This window comes from Salmo trutta, chromosome 21 (assembly GCF_901001165.1).
Source record: "Salmo trutta chromosome 21, fSalTru1.1, whole genome shotgun sequence".
Lineage (NCBI taxonomy): Eukaryota > Metazoa > Chordata > Actinopteri > Salmoniformes > Salmonidae > Salmo > Salmo trutta.
This window is the reverse complement of record NC_042977.1, coordinates 38,887,503-38,911,067: the sequence shown is the minus strand read 5'-3', so window position 1 is coordinate 38,911,067 and position 23,565 is coordinate 38,887,503. Positions and strand designations below refer to the sequence as shown.

At 43.9% G+C, this 23,565-nt stretch overlaps 1 protein-coding gene across 1 annotated transcript in view; it reads right to left on the bottom strand.

Moving 5' to 3' along the window:
* Positions 1–11,408, bottom strand: part of LOC115157391 (GRAM domain-containing protein 2B) — a 29,117-nt gene extending 17,709 nt beyond the window's left edge. The window contains exons 1-10 of the mRNA XM_029705597.1: positions 11,128–11,408; positions 8,904–9,050; positions 8,731–8,788; positions 8,322–8,394; positions 7,856–7,959; positions 6,863–6,952; positions 4,847–4,912; positions 3,587–3,673; positions 3,261–3,342; positions 2,843–2,942 (exon numbers count right to left, since the gene is read on the bottom strand). Of these exons, the coding sequence (XP_029561457.1) occupies positions 2,843–2,942; positions 3,261–3,342; positions 3,587–3,673; positions 4,847–4,912; positions 6,863–6,952; positions 7,856–7,959; positions 8,322–8,394; positions 8,731–8,788; positions 8,904–9,050; positions 11,128–11,168 (848 nt within the window). The 5' untranslated portion in view covers positions 11,169–11,408. The remainder of the gene's footprint in view (positions 1–2,842; positions 2,943–3,260; positions 3,343–3,586; positions 3,674–4,846; positions 4,913–6,862; positions 6,953–7,855; positions 7,960–8,321; positions 8,395–8,730; positions 8,789–8,903; positions 9,051–11,127) is intronic.
* Between the last annotated feature and the right edge of the window lie 12,157 nt (positions 11,409–23,565).

Here is a 23,565-nt window from a genome sequence, read left to right as displayed (position 1 = left end):
CTAGGCTATCACATTTCCACATCAGGGGTGGAGATGGAGAGTGACCGCATTGCAGCCGTACGTAATTGGCCGACTCCCACCACGGTAAAGGAGGTGCAGCGATTTTTAGGGTTTGCCAATTACTACCGGAGATTTATCCGGGGTTTTGGCCAGGTGGCTGCTCCCATTACCTCACTGCTGAAGGGGGGTCCTGTACGTCTGCAGTGGTCGGTTGAGGCGGACAGGGCTTTTGAGCACCTAAGAGCTCTGTTTACCTCGGCTCCTGTGCTGGCCCATCCGGATCCCTCTTTGCCATTCATAGTGGAGGTGGACAGGTCCGAGGCTGGGATAGGAGCCGTGCTCTCTCAGCGCTCGGGCACGCCACCAAAGCTCTGCCCCTGTGCTTTCTTCTCGAAGAAGCTCAGCCCGGCGGAGCGGAACTATGATGTGGGGGACCGGGAGCTGTTGGCTGTGGTTAAGGCTTTGAAGGCATGGAGACATTGGCTTGAGGGGGCTAAACACTCTTTCCTCATCTGGACTGACCACCGCAACCTGGAGTACATCCGGGCAGCTAGGAGACTGAATCCTCGTCAGGCAAGCTGGGCCTTGTTCTTTACCCGTTTTGTGTTTACCCTGTCCTACAGACCAGGTTCCCAGAATGTGAAGGCAGACGCACTGTCCCAGCTGTATGACACAGAGGAGCGGCCCATGGATCAGACAGCCATTCTTCCGGCCTCCTGCCTGGTAGCGCCGGTCGTGTGGGAGCTGGACGTGGACATTGAGCATTCGTTGCGTACAGAGCCCGCTCATCTCCAGTGACCCATCAGGCGTCAGGATGTTCCGTCTGCTGTCCGTGACCAGTTGATCTATTGGGCCCACACGTCACCCTCCTCTGGTCATCCGGGGATTGGTTGGACGGTGCGCTGTCTGACTGGGAAGTACTGGTGGCCCACCTTGGCTCGGGACGTGAGGGTTTATGTTTCCTTCTGCTCGGTGTGCGCCTAGTGTAAGGCTCCTAGACACCTGCCCAGAGGTAAGCTTACCCGTTCCACAACGGCCTTGGTCACACCTGTCGGTGGATTTTCTAACGGATCTTCCTCCGTCACAGGGATCGTTTCTTGTTGGTCATTTCTCTACGTCCTGTCGTCTCCTCCCTTTGCCTGGTCTCCCTACGGCCCTACAAACTGCGGAGGCCCTGTTTACACATGTCTTCCGGCACTACGGGTTGCCTGAGGATATAGTGTCTGATCGAGGTCCCCAGTTCACTTCGAGAGTCTGGAGGGCGTTCATGGAACATCTGGGGGTCTCGATCAGCCTCACCTCGGGTTTCCACCCCAAGAGTAATGGGCAGGTGGAAAGAGTGAACCAGGATGTGGGCAGGTTTCTGCGGTCCTATTGCCAGGACCGGCTGGGGGAGTGGGCGGCATTCGTGCCCTGGGCAGAGATGGCGCAGAACTCGCTCCGCCACTCCTCCACTAACCTCTCCCCCTTTCAGTGTGTTTTGGGGTACCAGCCGGTTCTGGCACCGTGGCATCAGAGTCAGACTGAGGCTCCTGCAGTGGACGATTGGTTCAGGAGCGTGGAGGAGACATGGGAAGCCGCCCATGGTCACCTCCAGCAGGCCGCTCTGCGCCAAAAGACCAGCGCGGACCGTCACCGCAGTGAGGCCCCGGTGTTCGCACCGGGGGACAGGGTCTGGCTCTCGACCCGAAACCTACCCATCTGCCTGCCCTGCAGAAAGCTGGGCCAGCGGTTTGTGGGGCCATTTAAAGTCCTGAGGAGAGTGAACGAGGTATGTTACAGGTTACAGCTTCCCCCCGATTACCATATTAACCCCTCGTTCCATGTGTCTCTCATCAGGCCGGTGGTGGCTGGTCCGCTCCAGGAGTCTGAGGTGCGGGAGGTTCCTCCACCCCCTCTGGACATCGAGGGGGCCCCTGCATACTCCGTCTGTTCCAGGCGTTCGGCGAGGGGCCTTCAGTACCTCGTGGAGGGGTACGGTCCAGAGGAGAGGTGCTGGGTTCCGGTGGCAGATGTGTAGGACCCTGAACTGCTGTGGGAATTCCACCATCGCCGGCCGGATCGCCCTGCGCCTTGCCCTCCGGGTCGTCCCCGAGGCCGGTGTCGGCGCGCCGCTGGAGCCGCGCGTCAAGGTCGGGGGGGTACTGTCACGACTTCCGCCGAAGTCGGCTCCTCTCCTTGTTCGTTCGCGGACGACGTCACCGGCTTTCTAGCCATCGCCGCTCCATTTTTCATTTATCCATTGGTTTTGTCTTGTTCCCTGCACACCTGGTTTTCATTCCCCAATCACACTACATGTATTTATTCCTCTGTTCCCCCTCATGTCTTTGTGTGTGATTGTTTCGTGTTACGTGTCATTTTTGACGCGCTATTTCTGGTGTGCATTTATTCCGTGTTTTATATTCACGAGTTATGTTTATTTGTTTGTACTTTATTATTGTGACTGTTTGCGTGTTTTTGCACTTTGGCATATTGGATGGAGGTTTCGACGCAGTGGCGTCCGTCTGTTGGTTTCTCCTGCCTAAATCAAGTGTGCGCCTGTTCACAACTCTCTGCTCTCCTGCACCTGACTCCGCTCCCAGTACGCACACCATTGACAATGTGGCAGTATGTTTGAAGACTAACACACCCATTCTCACACGTGGCAGTATGTTTGAAGATTAACACACCCATTCTCACACGTGGCAGTATGTTTGTGAGTAAAGATGAAAGGTGATGCAAGGGCTTCAGCACCTATAGATCTAGTTACAGGCGATGGAGAGGGGAATGGAGAGGAGAGAGAGATGGAGATCAGGAACAGATAGATGGAGAGGAGAGGGACGGAGAAGGGAGGAGTACTCACAGAAACAGACAGATGGATAGGAGGACATTGAGGTTGCGCATATCTCTGATAAGGAGGAGGGTTTTAACCCTTTCAGTGACGATCCAAACCCACGAGTCAGCTGTTCAAGAGAAAAAGAAGACAACAGGCTATTCAAACAATATTTAAATGTGTGGTATGTCTGAGCATATGTGCTTGTGAATGAGTGTGTGTGCGTGTCTGTATCTGTGTCTGCTTTAGTGTGTGTTTAACTTCCTGAATCTTCCTGCTGTGTGAATGTGAACTGATTATCCTGAGCTTTCCTGATGCTGCTTCCCAGGTTCGTTATGATTAATATTACATCATATTCATATCTCTTGTATGTCGTCTGTTATGCATCTCACCTCTCATTTATTTTTCTCATCTGTCTTAACGGTCTTTTTAAGATGTTCTCTCTTACCGCTGCTGGGCAGGTCAGAGTAGACGGCCTCTATAGGAAGGCTCTGCTCCACACTGTCCTCCCGGCTGGAATTGCAGGAGATCTGTCAGCAGGGAAGGGTTAAAACATGTCCTTATACAAAAAGCTCCTGGTCAGTATAAATGGTGTCTTGATTAATAACACAAAAAAAGTGACTGTGTACTCTGGAATTTTCACAGTGCGTTATGAAGAATTACAAAGTGCACTTTCTTTGATGGCACTGATTGGAGAAAACAGGGCAGTACAGGAAGCTACATGGTGGGAGGAAAAGGATAGGATGACATCGAGGCCATCAGTGAAATTCTTACTGTGTCTATGTCCCGATCCACGCCATCAACGCTGTTCTCTCCTGAGAAGTGGGGACTGCTGTTGCCACTCTCCACCTGCTCCCCCAGCTGTTGTGGAAACCAGAGTCTGTAAATGCAGTTGTGCGGTCGGAAATCCCGCTCATGGCGCACCCACTTTCCATTCGCTCCACTAAAAAATTATCCTCGCTCACAGGAGAAAAAAAAACTGCCACTCGATATTCGCTCCATTCATCAAAATCACAATTTAACCAACACCCATCTCTTTTTGTGACTAACTGAACCTAACACTTGGTTTGGAACTATTGAAACCAAACCATATGATTCGAATATAAAGTATTTGAATAAAGATGAAAAGCTGAATGTATGAAGCGCTCGTAATTAAAAATAGGCTATATGTAGTATTAAACAGCACAGAAACACGCTAAATAGGTCAGAAGCCAGACATGTAGCCTAAGAAGGAACAAAATGAATTGTTTAGGATATATTATTGTTATTAGCCTATTATTTCAATGATTTCAAGGCTATAGCCTACAAAGAAGTACATTGCGAAGCATTTGCGATTGCGACATGAACATTAAGCGCTTAGCATTTTAACAACATTTTGTTTATTAAATTATTCTAATCTATAAATTGTGCATATAGGAAAGAATTACAATTAAATAAAAGTGAAACTAAAATGCCTTACTAGGCATTTGAATCCACTTTTAGAAACACGAGTTTGGCCAGAGTGAGGTTTCAGGCTCATGCGATGGTGCTTGGAGAGCAGGCCAACAGTGGATGAGGATGCTCAACACCCTTCGGCCACTCTTGCCAGGTTAGGCAGGTATGCAGAGTTGTTTTTTTATAAGAAGGCCTACAGGTTTTCAGGCAAAATAATCCTATCAAAACAGAAAGCTCCTTGAAAGAGGTAATATGTCAAGAATATTGGGCCAAAATCAATGGTAGCCTATTGTATAGATAATAGAACAAAACAAGACACATCCAGGGTTCAAACTATAGAACCCAGTTCCTACATTTGAATATAAAAATGGATTTTATCAAACAAAAGTATGCTACATTTTATCTCTGGGACCCTCAGGATGACAAATCAGAGCAAGATTACTGAATGCAAGTACATTATTTTCCTTCAGAGGTGAATGTATCAAACCAGTTGCAGTGATAAAAGTGTTTTGTTGTTGTGCACTCTCCTCAAACATTAGAATGGCATTTTTAAGAGAGAAAGGGAGACAGAGAGAGAGGTCAGAGGTCATGTGGGTATACCTGTGAACACACAGACTGCAGGATTTCGTAACACACTCTCCGGTTCCGCAAAGACACAAACGAATACTGAAACAGAGGTAAAACAGAATGAGGGACCACACACCATACCACCACACAGACGCACCACACCACCACACAAAAACAACACACACAGACACACCACCACACAGACACACCAACATACAGACACACCACACCACCACACAAAAACAACACACACAGACACACCACCACACAGACACACCACCACACAACACAGAAACAACACACACAGACAAACCACCACACAGACACAACACAGACAAACCACGACACAGACACCACACCGCCACAACACAACACACCACAGACACACCACTCCACCACATAGACACACCACCACACAGACAAAACACAACACAGACAAATCACCACACAGACACGACACACCACCACACAGACACATCACCACACATACACAACACACCACCAAACAAACACACCACCAAACAGACACACCACACCACCACACACACAGAAACAACACACAGACAAACCCCCACACAGACACACCACGACACAGACACCACCACACAGACACAACACACCACCACACAGACACAGACACAACACACCACCACACAGACACAACACACCACCACACAGACACAAAACACCACCACACAACATACCACCACACAGACACAACACACAGACAAACCACCACACAGACAAACCACCACACACCACCACACAGACACAACACACCACCACACAGACACCACACCACCACACAGACACAAAACACCACCACACAACATACCACCACACAGACACAACACACAGACAAACCACCACACAGACAAACCACCACACACCACCACACAGACACAACACACCACCACACAGACACCACACCACCACACAGACAACACCACACCACACAATACACCACCACAGACACACCACCACCACACAGACACAACACACCACCACAACACACCACCACACAACACACCACAACACAGACAAAAAGACACATCACCACACAGACACAACACACCACCACACAGACACAACACCACACAGACACACCACCACACAGACACACCACACAGACACACAGCCACAACACACCACTAAACAGACACAACATACCACCACACAGACACACCACACCGCCACACAGACACACCACCACCACACAGACAACACCACACCACACAATACACCACCACAGACACACCACCACACAGACACACCACCACACAGACACACCACACAGACACACAGCCACAACACACCACTAAACAGACACAACACACCACCACACAGACACACCACACCGCCACACAGACACACCACCACACAGACACACCACACAGACACAAATCACCACCACACAGACACAGACACACCACAACACACCACCACACAAAAACAACACACCACCACACAGACACAACACACCACCACACAGATACAACACACCACCACACAGATACAACACACCACCACACAGATACAACACACCACCACACAGACACAACACACCACCACACAGATACAACACACCACCACACAGACACACCACACCACCACACAGACACACCACACCACCACACAGACACAGTATACTACCACACAGGCACAGACACACCACCACACAGACACAACCACAACCACAGACACAGGCACAACCACAGACACAGGCACAACCACAGACACAAACACCACCACAGACACAGGCACAACCACAGACACATCCACAACCACAGCCACAGCCACAACCACAGACACATGCACAACCACATCCGCAGACACAGTCACAGACATAACCACAGACACAAACACCGACACAACCACAGACACAGGCACAACCACATCCACAACCACAGACACAGACACAACCACATTAAAAGCCACATCCACAAACACAACCACTGACACGCCCATAGCCACAGACAGAGGCAGACACAGCCACAGACACATTCACTCAAACAAGACCAACAGGGCCGTTGTGGGTTTGTTTCTGACCTTGTTTCCATCAGTAGTACGGATGGAGAGCATAGACAGGGCTGAGTTCTGCTTCTTCACTTCCTTTACGCTGGACACATGGACCACAACCTACAACAAGACACAGATACTACGTCAACAACACATGGTACAGACCACAACACACCATCTACTTCTACCTACTGTTTGTTGGCCAACTTGGCGTTGTCTACTCTACGGTTCTATTCAGTCTGGATGGCTGAAGCGTTACAGATTCCCCAATAGAAATGTAAAGAGCCGACATATGCAGCGTTTACTGCGAATGCAGCCTGCGCTAACGTGGGAACGTTGCCTTTAAATTTCAATCACACTGTAAAGCTGAACTTCTGTGAAACGGATTGAATAGGGTCCCTACTCTACTCTACTATGCTTTTCTCTACTATGCTTTTCTCTACTCTGCTCTGCTCTACTCTACTCTACTCTACTCTACTCTACTCTACTCTACTCTACTCTACTCTGCTCTACTCTACTCTACTCTACTCTACTCTACTCTACTCTACTCTACTCTACTCTACTCTACTCTACTCTACTCTACTCTGCTCTACTCTACTCTACTCTACTCTACTCTACTCTACTCTGCTCTGCTCTATTCTGCTCTATTCTACTCTGCTCTTCTCTTCTCTGCTCTATTCTACTCTGCTCTTCTCTGCTCTATTCTGCTCTTCTCTATTCTGCTCTGCTCTACTCTACTCTACTCTACTCTACTCTACTCTATTCTGCTCTGCTCTGCTCTGCTGTGCACTGCTCTGCTGTGCTCTGCTCTGCACTACTTTACTGTACTCTGCTCTTCTTTACCCTTCTCTGCTCTGCTCTTCTTGACTCTACTCGGACTACTCTACTCTGCTCTTCTCTATTCTACTCTGCTCTGCTGTACTCTACTGTACTCTGCTCTACTATGCTCTGCTCTACTCTATTTGCTCTACTCTGACTACTCTACTCTACTCTGCTCTGCTCTACTATATGTGAATCTCTTACCTTGGTGTCCTTGAGGAGTACGGAGGAGTAAAAACATACGTAGTTGACAGACACAAATAGCTTCCCATGATACAACACCTCTTTCTGCAGGGCACAGGTGAACACTGAAACACACAACCAGGACAGAGGACAGTCAAATGAGAGACACGTGGGTTTCCCCTTGAAACTTCCCTTTATCCCCAGAATACACTGTGATGTTCTGTATGCCCTTCTTAGCAGCTGAGGGCACATTTAAATATTGTGCAGAGTGAGTGCTTAAGTTTAGTTGTTAGCAAGGAGCACAAAGCACATAATGTGGAATGAAATATGATGAATGTCCCAACGCATTAAGTAATGATTGTGATGACTCCATCATGGCTCTGTAATCAAGACATAAATCCACATACAGCCCAGACAGTTTCAGGACCACGATGATGATGAAACCATAAATAAGTTACAGACTCACCATGTACTGAGATCTACTCACCATGAGTTAGTTTCTCCTCTGTAGGAATGTCTCGGAAGAGTTTGTGGAAGGTTTTGTTGTATTTCACAAAACTCTACAAGAGAGAGAGAGAAAGGGATCTAACTCTCTGTTAATCAATCAACCAATTAATTCATCAATCAACCAATTAATTAATCAATCAAGCATTCAATCAGGAGACATTTCCAAGCCAGAACCAAGAACCCAAACATATAGTGGAGAAGGAGTGCTAGGACCTCAAATCAAATAAAAGTTTATTGGTTGCGTATCGAGATTTGCAGATGTTATCGCAGGTGCAGCGAAATGCTTGTTGTTGACTAGGAGCTAGAAACAGGGCAACTGTGTCTGTCAGCACCATCTTGTATAAAGCCCTCCTCCAGGTCGTTGTCCTGTATATTTCAGGTGTGCTTACACTTTTGGCAACGACGCCATCAGACCGGTGAAAGCTCTCCTCCTCTATGGTCTCTGACCTATGGATAGGGAGTGATTGAGATCAGATCAATGGACTTACATAGGCTTTGGTACTTTCCCCCAGTCCATGGCCTATTCTAGTCATTAAACTTGTTTTCAGAAGTAACCGTTGACCTGAGAGAGTTGCTCCTGTTCAGGCTGTGTCCCAGCTCCTGGATCTCCAGCTGGGCCTCCTCCAGACTCTTCCACTTCTCTTTGCTCTTACTGCGGCTGCCTCTCCTGTGGCCCAGACTACCTCCTCCACCACCATTCTCCACGGACCTGGAGGAACAGGACACTAAACCGTCACAGTGTTGCCCCCTGTGTCTGTAAACACTCTCTGTTTAGAGGTTATATTTACATATATGTCATATTTATTTTGTAATAAACCTTATCGTGGTTTGCAGAATTTCCCATAGTGGGACAATAAAGTTGTGGGTTGAATTTGTGGATTCAAACTCAACTGATTCACCTACCCATGGGCATACTTTTTTTGTCTGCTGGTGAAAACTGCTGTTACATCAATGAAAACATAAAAGAATGTGCACCAAGAATCCAAACTATACCCATAGCTATGCACCTGATTGTTATCATTTTGATTCTAATCATTTCAAGTCAATTCTGACTTTCCAGGAAGCAACTTACACAACCATGTTATATAAGTTATTAGAGATGAGATATCTTGTTATTTCCATTCTCAGCAGCTCCGGCTAACTTGATACCATCAGACAACCATAAGGAAGAATGGTTTCCAGAGCAGTTCTAGCTAGTAGTCGTTATGATAGTCAACTACACCTTAGTGGCACTCAAACCTCTTTTTCACCTAATTTAACACCTCAGTTATTTAACAAAAAGGACATCTCAATAGGTGGTCCAGGTCAGTCATGACATAGCAATGTGGGGGGTGGGCCTTTCCTCTTTTGTTCTCTATAGTTCCTCAGGCAAGGGGGAGGCTGATGACGTCGCAACTTCCCATCAGACCAACTCCTTGAATGCCCTTCTCCTTGCAGTTTGCAGTTGTGTGTAAAAAACACTATTTTGTTCAAAACATGTTGTTTTTATACCCTTTAGTGTGTGTACTTTACTGTATTTTTACTGTATTTATACTTGGGATATCACTTTTTAACAGGAAAAGTAAAAATATCGCTTGAGGACGTCTTTAAGCGTTAAAAAGACGTGGCATCCAGATCAAAGGAAGATTTGCTATCATTTGCAATTCAAATGATCAGAACATTTCACATACAAAGTAGGTGTTATAGACTGAGTGTACAAAACATTAAGAACACCTTCCTAATATTGAGTTGGATTTAACAAGTGACATCAATAAGGCTGTATCACATCCGGCTGTAATTGGGAGTCCCATAGGGCGGCACACAATTGGCCCAGCATTGGCCGGGTTTGGCCGGGGTAGGCCGTCATTGTAAATAAACTGACCTGCCTAGTTAAAGGTTAAATAAAAATACAATGAAATAAATAAGGGATCGTAGGTGGTCAGTCTATGTCATGGGAAGAGCAGAGTTTTGTACACTCTGTGCATTATGTTTAAGCTCCTGAGGCTGGGAGAAAGCAAACCATGGACATAAAATTTACATGTCCAGATGTAGGATCTTAATTTGAGCCAGTCTCCTACGTCAGGAAAAGAATCCTGTAGGAACAGGAAAAGTGAATTATTATGTAGACAATGGACATTTTTGTAGCGGTTGATACATTTTTCGTAAGCGAAAATCAAGTTGGACATTTCAAAGTTTGTTTATTCTATTCCAGGATAACATCTTCATTATTGTTCCACTCCTTATGGACAATGTAGGCCTAACTGTAATGAAAGCTGTTACATTTACAGTTCAAAAAGTCTAACTTTAATGTGAAAACCCAAATAAAATGCACAGAAACATCACATAATTGAAAAGTCATCAAAACAAGCTTTATGCAACAAAGCTTTGAGTATATAGATATCTGCTAAAGAAAGAAGATTCACCAGCTCCCGATTAGACCAACCTGTTATTTCTGGGGCTGGACAAGGGTCCTGAGGGCTATGGCTGCAATGCATTTTGGGAAATGAAAACAAACAAGTTCCCTTCCTTCCTTCTCTTTCTCAACTTTGGTGAGTCCTCCGTTCAGACTAAACCATTAGTGAAATGGCAATAAATACAGCTGGAATGGCCTGTGTGTGTTCTCATCTAGGTGGTATGCACTACTGTAAGTTTGAGGAATGTACAGTTCTTAATACTGTAATATCCTATTAGAAAATCCAAGATTCGGTTAAGGGACATTCCGACTTCCTAAACAGAAACAACGGTGATGGTCTCTACAGCTGGAGTTTAACTGAACCTGTCTAGAACCTGTCTAGGTTGATACTCACACTGAGCTGTCGAGTGAGAACCTCCGGTGCTCCATGTTCATGGTCTGGAGTGGTTAAACGTCTCTCCCACTGAGCTCCTCTCTACTCCACACTGTATTTGCACTGACTATGTAAACCGATGCTCACACGTAGCAACTCTGTACTCCACTGTACTGCAGTATACACCCAGCCGGTCTTTCTAGTCTCCTACCTGGCGTTAGCCTACAGTGAGGCAGCTGATAGATGGCTAGAGGGAGAGACAGCTTTCTCCTGTTACCAGCCAGCCTATTCTCTTCAATCGTATTGCTGGTTTCACCTATCATCTTCTGGGGGGCGGGAATACCATTTAAGTTTACCCAATCAGCTTCGGACTTCGGAGCCTCCTGTCGGTGCCACCTGTGACACACCTCTGCTGCTCATGGTAACTGTTACTGCAGGTGCTGTGTACAATCCTACTCCCATCCACATGTAATGCATGAATAAAAACACAATTGCAAACACACTTCACAAATGTACTGTACACACGCATACACACGTCATGCACCTACGCACGCACGCACACACTCTGAAAGTGTCGACAGAGTTCACCCGGCTTGTTTTTGCTGTATCATGATCACGAATGCTCAGGTGACAGTCACAGTCTGGTTCTCTCAGACCTGTTCAGACCTGTTTGCAAAAGCTCCCTCCAGAAGATACGCATCGCAGCACTGTCAACGATAACATTGTCAGAGGAGTTCATACCTCAACCTGACCAGCACAGCTAAATGACCATGCAGATTCTGAGATATGGTGGGTGTAGTACAGCATTATTGTTTGATGTTTGAAATATGTGTAAAAAGTTGTTCCTAAAAAACCTTTATCATCATGGCATGATTGACTTTGAGGAAATTCAGTCCAAAGTGTATCTGTCTGGCCATGACAAGGACTCATGCTCCTCTGTTGGAACTCCAGTGCGGGTTACCCTGTACATGGTGAACTCTTCCTCCCAGCAGAGCAGGGCAAACCTGGGACAGACACCGTGAGAATCACACAGAGTTCTCCTAACTAGTGTCTTCCTCCACACTTCACGTGTGTGTGTGTGTGTACACTAATTCCTTTACAGGGCATTTATGTTCCGCTAATATAGACTGACACAGGGCAAAATATTAGGTACCTTGAAGGTAAAGGGACAGTTAATGCATTTCATACAGTCCATTTTATATATATATATATACATATAAAATCGTTGGCGAGCAAGGAGGCCTACAAACCTGACTCAGTTACACCAGCTCTGTCAGGAGGAATGGGACAAAATTCACCCAACTTATTGTGGGAAGCTTGTGGAAGGCTACCCGAAATGTTTGACCCAAGTTACACAATTTAAAGGCAATGCTACCAAATACTAATTGAGTGTATGTAAACTTCTGACCCACTGGGAATGTGATGAAAGAAATAAAAGCTGAAATAAATCATTCTCTCTACTATTATTCTGACATTTCACATTCTTAAAATAAAGTGGTGATCCTAACTGACCTAAGACAGGGAATTTTTACCAGGATACAAATGTGAGGGAATTGTGAAAAACTGAGTTTAAATGTATTTGGGTAAGGTGTATGTAAACTTCCGACTTCAACTGTATATATATATATATATATATATATATATATATATATATATATATATATAAACTGTTAGCTAGCCTGATTAATAAGTTCCAGTATAAAGTGAGGTATGAATAAGTAGGACTTATCATAAACTAGCTGTTACAGAATGTTAGCAACTTATTGATGGTTGTAGCCTTCCAGTAACAATGAAATCTGTAAAAACACCAAACATTCAACTAAGCGGACAATTAGCATATAGGCTATTCCTCTCCATACTGTATAAACAAAGCATTCACTACCACCCTCTCACAAATCTACACAAGGCTTCTGGGTCATTCCGCTGAATGAGTGCCTTTTGCATCTCTTTGATAAGTTGACAGAAAATGAGCACCAATAATGCATTTCAAAAGCCTGTTATAAGTCCCCTTTAATATAGAACCACATGGAAAATATTACAGCCATGAGTCATGACTGCAGTAAAATTCCAATTGACCGTTGAGTCATGGTAATCTCCTCATATCCACTCTGGACATGCGTTGGTAGTACCAAACTTGCTAAAGACCTTCAGGTCGCTAAAGGCCTGGTACTCAGGGCTCTACTGTCCCTGTACTACTCTGACAAATCACATCAAACACTTATCATCAAAAAAGTATGTGTTTTTAAAACGCACCTCGCTGTGATTGATCAATTTGAAGAAAGAAGTTCAACAACAGGTTATAACTAAGTGGAAAACATGGTTATTGTGGCTGCTGTTTCAAAGCCTAACACAACGAAATGGACAGCGCTTTCTAACTTAATGATTCATTCGAAAAACAAACATTCATATGCATATTAGAGTTGATGCATATGCATAGGCCTATGAGCCCAAACCCGGAAAAAAAACTGAATTAAAATAATGATTTTGCCCTTACACAATACATAGCCTACTGCATATATATGCATGGCAGAAAAACATAAAAATAACAGATTTAAGATGTCTTGGTACATAATTGGTCTAGCCCAGGTATTCCCAAACTGGGGTACACACAATGCTGTCAGGGTTGCGCCAAATAAAAATAATAATAAATAATTCTTCACATTTTCAAACAGTCCATTTATATTTTCCAACGGGGCTATACATTTAGGTGAGGTTTTTTCTCACCAGAGTAGCCTCGTTTCACTGCCAACAATAAAATTAAACCATCTAGTGTTCAGTGAAATAACAACACAATGTCAAATGCAGGTAACCAGGTCAAATAATTAACATCCAATCACATTAACCGTTACTCTCTCGTGGGTGAAACCTTCGCTCTTGCGCAGACATTTAGAAACAAAACATGCCAATTTGAAAAATAACCCACAGAAGTTTTTTGAGTGAGAATTAAGATGACTTTTGAGTAGTAAGACATGCATAAAAGCAACAGATACCATTAATAAGAAGTGGCTAGAAGCATCTTATATGGTGAGTTACAGAGTGGCTAGGACAGGCAAGACCCATACTATTGTGGAGGACTTAATTCTTCCTGCTGCCGCGGATATGGCTGGGACAATGCTGGGGGAAAAGGCCCAAAAACTATACAGACAATGTCTTCATCAAACAACACCTTTTCACGACGCATCAGTGACATGGCAGGAGATGTTTTGAAACAATTACTGCTTCGCATACAAGCCAGTGAATTCTATGCATTACAGCTGGATGAGTCAACAGACGTGGCGGGCCTGGCACAGCTCTTGGTATATGTCCGTTACGTTTATGGGGGGTCAATTAAGGAAGACATCCTCTTCTGCAAACCACTGGAAACCAGGACAACATGAGAGGATATTTTTAAAGTACTGGACAGCTTTGTGACATCAAATGGACGTTGATGGTCAAGATGTGTTAGTATTTCAACTGATGACTCAAAAGCCATGACAGGGAGACATAGTGGAGTGGTAATGCACGTGCAAGCAGTTGCTCCTGAAGCCACTTGGGTACCCTGATGCATCCACCGAGAGGCTCTTGCTGCCAAGGGAATGCCTGACAGCTTGAAAGACGTTTTGGACACTACAGTGAAAATGGTTAACTTTGTTAAAGCAAGGCCCCTGAACTTTCGTGTATTTTTTGAATTATGCAATGATATGGGCAGCGACCATGTAACACATACAGAGGTGCACTGGTTATCAAGGGGCAAAGTATTTGACATGTTTTTTTAAATTGAGAGATGAGCTTAAAGTTTCCTTTACTGACCATCATTTTCCCTTGTCTAACCGCTTGCATGATGATGAGTTTCTCACACGACTGGCCTATCTGGGGGATGTTTTTTCTCGTCTGAATGATCTGAATCTAGGATTACAGGGACTCTCTGCAGCTATATTGAATGTGCAGGACAACATTAAGGCTGTGATTAAGAAGTTGGAGCTCTTCTCTGTCTGCATTAACAAGGACAACACACAGGTCTTTCCATCATTGTATGATTTTTGTGTGCAAATGAACTCAAGCTTACGGACAATGTCAAATGTGATATAGTGAAGCACCTGAGTGAGTTGGGTGCGCAATTACGCAGGTGCTTTCCCAAAATGGACGACACAAACAACTGGATTCGTTATCCCTTTCAGGCCCTGCCTCCAGTCCACTTACCGATATCTGAACAAGAGAGCCTCATCGAAATTACAACAAGCTGTTCTGTGAAAATTACATTTAATCAGAAGCCACTGCCAGATTTCTGGATTGGGCTGCGCTCAGACTATCCTGTCTTGGCAAATTGCACGGTTAATACACTGATGCCATTTACAACCACGTATGTATGTGAGAGTGGATTCTCGGCCCTCACTAGCATGACAACTAAATACAGGCACAGACTGTGTGTGGACAATTATTTAAGAGTGAGACTCTCCCCAAAACAACCCAACATTGGAGAGTTATGTGCATCCTTTCAAGCACACCCTTCTCATTAACCTGTGGTGAGTTATTCACATTTTTTGATGAACAAATAATGTTTTATATGTAAGATGGCTAAATAAAGAGCAAAATTATTATTATTATTTGTGCCCTGGTCCTATAAGAGCTCTTTGTCACTTCCCACGAGCCGGGTTGTGACAAAAACTCACAGTCATTCTTAAGTTTAATAAATGTATCGTATAGTGTGTGTGTGGCAGGCTTACAATGATAGCAGAAAACAACATTTGAGAGTGCGCTGACCCTGGTGCTAGGGTACGCAGCTGGAGGTTGAATGTTTGAAGGGGTACGGGACTATAAAACATTTGGGAACCACTAGTCTAGCCTATACTCCGAAATTAAACACATTCTAGTAATGGCCTTTGAGCGTGGGCTGTATTATTATGCATACTGGATGGTATGGTTACCTTATGTTACTCTCCAAACGTTCTATTCATGAGTCTGGAAGAGAACGTATAGGCCTAGGTGATGCTGTTGGCTCATTGATTGTGCATGTGGCTAAGCCTACAATTATAGTGCATTTGGATTTGATTTTGAATAGCCTAGTAATATGGATTTTTTTATATTTTCATAATTAATAGGCTGTCACATTACCTTTGGATACAGAATATTTCACCACCGTGCGTTTTCATCTTCTCCTCTCTGTCCTTCATTCCTTTCTCCAGCAGGCAGAGAGAGGGGCTGTCGTTGTGAAAACATGTTACTATCAATGTTCCAGAACAGATTTCACTTGGCTTCCCAAATTAAGCACTTGGTAAATGTAGGAACAGGGTTGGAGAGCCCATGGCATACAGTGTGGGTGGAATATCACATGTTGCGCAGCTAGAGACTGCATGCTCCTCAAACAGTGGTTGATGTGTGGAGTGAAATAACCGGAACCAATGGGAAAGCTGCCTACTGGTGCATATGGATGCCATCTTTATTCTCCTGCCCCTGTTCCTTCCCATTTGATAATGGGCCATTCTAAATCGAAACTACGTTTACATATTAGTAAAGACAAGATTAAATAGAGAATTGTCTGATGTGAAAATATCATAATTTGATGAACGAACAGTGTGTGCAGCCTGAAGTAAGGAACAGAGAGCAAGCTTTTTTTTTCCAAATTCTAAAATCATCAATAGCCTATGTTTTGATTTCTGAGACATTCTAAGGTTTGTATAATTCACAACTAAAGTGTCCAAATAACTCTAAATCTAGCATATAGGACCTATTTCAAATGATCACTCAACATAGCCACTTCATATGCACACTTGCTCTTTTGCATGGTAATAACCGCTAGACAAAATGTTATGATTGCAACAGCTCTACATGAACGGAACTCTTGTTTTAATATGGTGAAACTATTTCTTTTTAAATATGTTTCTCAAAAGAAACATTGTACATCTAATAGTCACATCATAGTGTAAAAGCAGGTGTGCTGGTTCAACTCTGGGCCATTTTCTGGTGTTTTGTAGTGGAAAACTGAGCGGGTCGAGCGTAACGTGTTTTTTTTATTGTTTAGTGAAGCTTGCATTGAATTACCCCTTCCTGTTACACACAACAAGCTTCAATTCCCCCTGTCACAAGCTTCAATTCCCTGTTATGGCTCTTCAATTTCAAGCAGACCACCATAGTCCCTATGCCCAAGAATGCGATGGTAACCTGTCTAAATGACTACCGCCCCATAGTACTCAAGTCGGTAACCATGAAGTGCTTTGAAAGGCTAGTCATGGCTCACATCAACACCATAATCGCGGAAACCCTAGACCCACTCCAATTCACATACCGCCCGAACAGATCCACAGATGACGCAATCTCAATTGCACGCCACACTGCCCTTTCCCACCTGTACAAAAGGAACATCTATGTGAGAATGCTGTTCAATGACTACAGCTCAGCGTTCAATGCCATAGTGCCCACAAAGCTTATCACTAAGCTATGGACCCTGGGACTAAACACCTTCCTATGCAATTGGATCCTGGACTACCTGACGGGCCGCCCCCAGATGTTAAGGTTACGCAACAACACATTTGCCACGCTGATCCTCAACACCGGGACCCTCAGGGGTGCGTGCTTAGTCCATACCTGTACTCCCTGTTCACACATGACTGCGTGGCCAAGTACGACTCCAAGAACACCATTAAGTTTGCTGACGACACAACAGCCTGATTACCGACAACGATGAGAAAGCCTATAGGGAGGAGGTCAGAGATCTGGCAGTGTGGTGCCAGGACAACAACCTCTCCCTCAATATGAGCAAGACAAAGGAGCTGATTGTGGATTACAGGAAAAGGAGGGCTGAACAGGCCCCCATAAAAATTGACTGGGCTGCAGTGGAGCGGGTCGAGATATTCAAGGTCCTTGGTGTCCACATCAAACCAATAGAGTCGTGAAGAGGGCACGACAACACATTTTCCCCCTCGGGAGACTGAAAAGATTTGGAATGGGTCCCCAGATCCTCAAAAGGTTCTACAGAGAGCATCTTGACCAGATGCATCACTCCTTGGTATGGCAACTGCTCGGCATCCGACCGTAAGGTGCTGCAGAGGGTAGAGTATATGGCCCATTTCTTCACTGGAACCAAGCTTCCTGCCATCCAGGACCTACAGTTGAAGTCAGAAGTTTACATACACCATAGCCAAATACATTTAAACACAGTTTTTCACAATTCCTGACATTTAATCCCTGTAAAAATTCCCTGTCTTAGGTCAGTTAGGATCACCACTTTATTTTAAGAATGTGAAATGTTAGAATAATAGTAGAGAATGATTTATTTCAGGTTTTATTTCTTTCATCACAGTCCCAGTGGGTCAGAAGTTTACATACACTCAATTAGTATTTGGTAGCATTGCCTTTAAATTGTTTAACTTGGGTCAAACGTTTCAGGTAGCCTTGCACAAGCTTCCCATAATAAGTTGGGTGAATTTTGGCCCATTCCTCCTGACAGAGCTGGTGTAACTGAGTCAGGTTTTTAGGCCTCCTTGCTCGCACACGCTTTTTCAGTTCTGCCCACAAATTTTCTATGGGATTGAGGTCAGGGCAGTGTGATGGCCACTCCAATACCTTGACTTTGTTGTCCTTAAGCCATTTTGCCACAACTTTGGAAGTGTGCTTGGGGTCATTGTCCACTTGGAAGATCCATTTGTGACCAAGGTTTAACTTCCTGACTGATGTCTTGAGATGTTGCTTCAATATATCCACATAATTTTCCTTCCTCATGATGCCATCTATTTTGTGAAGTGCTCCAGTCCCTCCTGCAGCAAAGCACCCCCACAACATGATGCTGCCACCCCCTCACGGTTGGGATGGTGTACTTCGGCTTGCAAGCCTCCCCCTTTTTCCTCCAAACATAACGATGGTCATTATGGCCGAACAGTTCTATTTTTGTTTCATCAGACCAGAGGACATTTCTCCAAAAGGTACAATCTTTGTCCCCATGTGCAGTTGCAAACCGTAGTCTGGCTTTTTTATGGTGGGTTTGGAGCAGTGGCTTCTTCCTTGCTGAGCGGCCTTTCAGGTTATGTCGATACAGGACTCGTTTTACTGTGGCTATAAATACTTTTGTATCTGTTTCCTCCAGCATCTTCACAACGTCGTTTGCTGTTCTGGGATTGATTTGCACTTTTCGCACCAAAGTACATTCATCTCTAGGAGACAGAACGCGTCTCCTTCCTGAGCGGTATGACGGCTGCATGGTCCCATGGTGTTTATACTTGCGTACTGTTGTTTGTACAGATGAACGTGGTACCTTCAGGCGTATGGAAATTGCTCCCAAGGATGAACCAGACTTGTGGATGTCTATAATTTTCTGTCTGAGGTCTTGGCTGATTTATTTTGATTTTCCCATGATGTCAAGTAAAGAGGCACTGAGCTTGAAGGTAGGCCTTGAAATACATCCACAGATACACCTCCAATTGACTGAAATTATGTAAATTAGCCTGTCAGAAGATTTTAAAGCCATGACATAATTTTCTGGAATTTTCCAAGCTGTTTAAAGGCACAGTCAACTTAGAGTATGTAAACTTCTGACCCATTGAAATTGTTATACAGTGAATTATAAGTGAAAGAATCTGTCTGTAAACAATTGTTGGAAAAATTACTTGTGTCATGCACAAAGTAGATGTCCTAACCAACTTGCCAAAACTATAGTTTGTTAACAAGAAATTTGTGGAGTGGTTGAAAAACGAGTTATAATGACTCCAACCTAAGTGTACGTAAACTTCTGACTTCAACTGTAGTAGGCAGTGTCAGAGGAAGTTACCCAAGTTATAGACTGTTCTCTCTGCTACCGCACGGCAAGAGGTAGCTGAGCGCCAAGTCTAGGTCCAAAAGGCTCCTTAACAGCTTCTACCCCTATGTTATAAAACTGCTGAACAGTTAATCAAATGGCCACCCGGACTATTTATATACAAATTTAAGATTTTTGGTTCCATCCGCCGTGTCTTTGTGAAATGCAGAATAGGTGAATGGATGATCTCTGCATGTGTGGTTCCCTGGAGGAGCAGGTGTGATGGTGCTTTGCTGGTGACACTGTCATTGATTTAATTAGAATTCAAGGCACACTTAACCAGCATGGCTACCACATCATTCTGCAGCAATATGCCATCCCATCTGGTTTGAGCTTAGTGGGACTATCATTTGTTTTTCAACAGGACAATGACCCAACACACCTCCAGTCTTTGTAAGGGCTATTTGACCAAGAAGGATTGTGATGGAGTGCTGCATCAGATGACCTGGCCTCCACAATCACCCGACCTCAACACAATTGAGATGGTTTGGGATGAGTTGGACCGCAGAGTGAAGGAAAAGCAGTCAACAAGTTCTCAACATATGTGGGAACTCCTTCAAGACTGTTCGAAAAGCATTCCATTTGAAGCTGGTTGAGAGAATGCCAAGAGTGTGCAAAGCTGTCATTAAGGCAAAGGGTGGCTGTTTTGATTTGTTTAATACTTTTTTGCTTACTACAAAATTCCATGTGTTATTTCATAGTTGTGATGTCTTCACTATTATTCTATACAATTATTCTAAATTGTAAAAATAAAGAAAAACCCTTGAATGAGTGTGTATATATATATATATATATATATATATATATATATATATCCTAGTCTCCGACATTACTCCTACTAATATTCTATATTTGTTAATATCATTCTTTTACTTTTTAGATTTTTGTGTATTGTTGTTTATTTTTAGATATTACTGCACTGTTGGAGCTACGAACACAAGCATTTCCCTACACCTGTAATGGTCCTGTGTGTAGCTGGTGTAGAGAGTCAGGCGCAGGACAGCAGATATGAGTAATCAACGTATTTTTCTCAAAATACAGAAATACAAAGCAAGATAGCGAGCCCACAAAAACGGACCGATATACAACGAACAATTACTCACAAACAAACATGGGGGAACAGAGGGTTAAATAATGAACAAGTAATTGGGGGATTGAAACCAGGTGTGTAAGACAAAGACAAAACAAATGAAAGTGGATCGGCGATGGCTAGAAGGCCGGTGACGTCGCCCGCCGAACAAGGAGAGGGACCGACTTCGGCGGAAGTCGTGACAACACCTGCAATAACGCCCGCTAAATGTGTATGCGACCAATAAAATTGTATTTGATTCAAAGACAACCATTTGGGCTGTTCTCATACAACCAGAATGTGTCAGTATAGCATCTGTGTGACTGTGAATGCATTTATGGATGGAGTAAGGAGCTATTTTCCAGCAAGAAAGGTAGTTCGGACTCCATCTAGTGGAAAAATATGAAGCATACACTTCACAGTTCACACCTTCCATCTCCTTGAGATTAAGCTCACGATGAAGGCTTTCTCCTTGCTCGTCTCTCCCTTGTTTTCAGTCCTATTGTTTTACAGTGCATGATTCTCAGCCAGCTGTCAGACACTCACATACAAGGACAGAGGAACTAAATGACTCATTATGTGGTATATTCAATCATCCTGCTTTTAATACAAAGTCAACATTCAATATTATCTACATCCAGGGTTTAAAGGAAATAACAGGTGCCAGGTTAAAGGTGATTACGTGATGTCATCGGAACTGGTCCTCGCTTGATGACATGTTTACTCTGTGTCTTTTATGTCAGGTGTATTTATACTGAACAAAAATATACATGCAACATTTAACAATTTCAAAGATTTTACTGCCTGCCCATACCATAACTCCACGGCCACCATGGGGCACTCTGTTCACAACAAACCGCTCGCCCACACAACGCCATACACATGGTCTGCGGTGGTGATGCTGGTTGGACGTACTACCAAATTCTCTAAAACAACATTGGAGGCAGCTTATGGGAGAGAAATTAACATTCAATTCTCTGGCAACAGCTCTGGTGAACATTCCTGCAGTCAGCATGCCGATTGCACACTCCCTTAAAACTTGAGACATCTGTGGCATTGTGTTGTGTGGCAAAACTCCACACTTAAGATTGGCTTTTTATTCTTTCCAGCACAAGGTGCACATGTGTAATGATCATGCTGTTTAATCAACTTCTTGATATGCCACACCTGTCAAGGGGATGGATTATCTAGACAAAAGAGAAATGCTCACTAACAGGGATGTAAACAACATTTGAGAGAATTAAGCTTTTTTCAGCTCATGAAACATGGGACCAACACTTTATATGTTGCGTTTATATTTTTGTTCAGTGTATATATTATATAGTCATCGTTTTAAGGTTCATTTTAAGTCACACCAGACAGACTTTTGGACCACACTTAAATTTCATATCAAGATCATTTCACTGTTAATTAAAGTAATGAGGGTCTGTCCGTTTTCTGAGTCTTTTTGTGTGGCCTTTCCCTTTGTGTCAAAATGCCATTATACTCTCCGTCTATCTGTAGTAGCGAACTGAAACGCCACGGTTCACTGAATACAGTGAAACATAGACTTTCACCGACTACTGTACTTTGCTCGACGTTTAAACTCTCTATGCCCTGACACCCTAAACCCCTATTGGCAATTGGATCGTACCACTGGTGCTATGATAGGAGCTGTAAACTGAAACTAGGTCTGAATCTAAGTATCTGTCTATGAGGATAGCAGTATCAAATAGCATTCTACGCAGGTTCTGTATACGATATACTAAAGCAAATAAAAAAGCACTTAAAAATGACCATTAAAAAAACTATGACGATATCATACAGAAAAATTGGCTTGCCAAGTAGACAACATCTCATTGGTTATATTGAGTTATTTTCCTCAAATCAAACAGTAATTAAACAAATCAAAAAGTAGTAAAAACAAAGAGCCATAACAGTAACAAAATAGAACGATGATACATATTTCAAAAATCATATAAAAAAGTCAACAATAAGGCTCTTTTTTGATGATAATAATTATGCCCCACTTGTTTCAACTCTATACATCAGTCAGGCCTATATACTGTGTTATAAAGAACTTTTATAAACTGGGTAGTTCGAGCCCTGAATGCTGATTGGTTGACAGCCGTGGTATATCAGACCGTATACCACGGGTATGACAAAACAGGTATTTTTACTGCTCTAGTTAAGTTGGTAACCAGTTTATAATAGCAATAAGGCACCTCAGGGGTTTGTGGTACATGGTCAATATACCACAGCTATGGGCTGTATCCAGGCACTCCACACTGCGTCTTGCCTAAGAACAGCCCTTAGCCATGGTATATTGGCCATATACCACAACCCCTCGGGCCTTATTGCTTAACTCTACGTCAGTCAGGCCTACTGTATGTACTGCATTATAAAGAACTCTCTATACGTCACACAGTATATACAGTCTAAGTTCATACTGTGCTGTTCAATCACAACGTATCTGGGGCAGCAGATTATAGAACGTCAAATCAATAAGAGAGGATGATATTTAAAGGGATTGTAGGGGATGCTGGAGTGGACTAAAGGTTGTGTAGTTTAGTTTGTCTGTACAGTAGGACTACAAGCAGAGAGAAGATGTGAAGAGTCCTGTCTTACTGTGGGCAAGAGAAGAGAG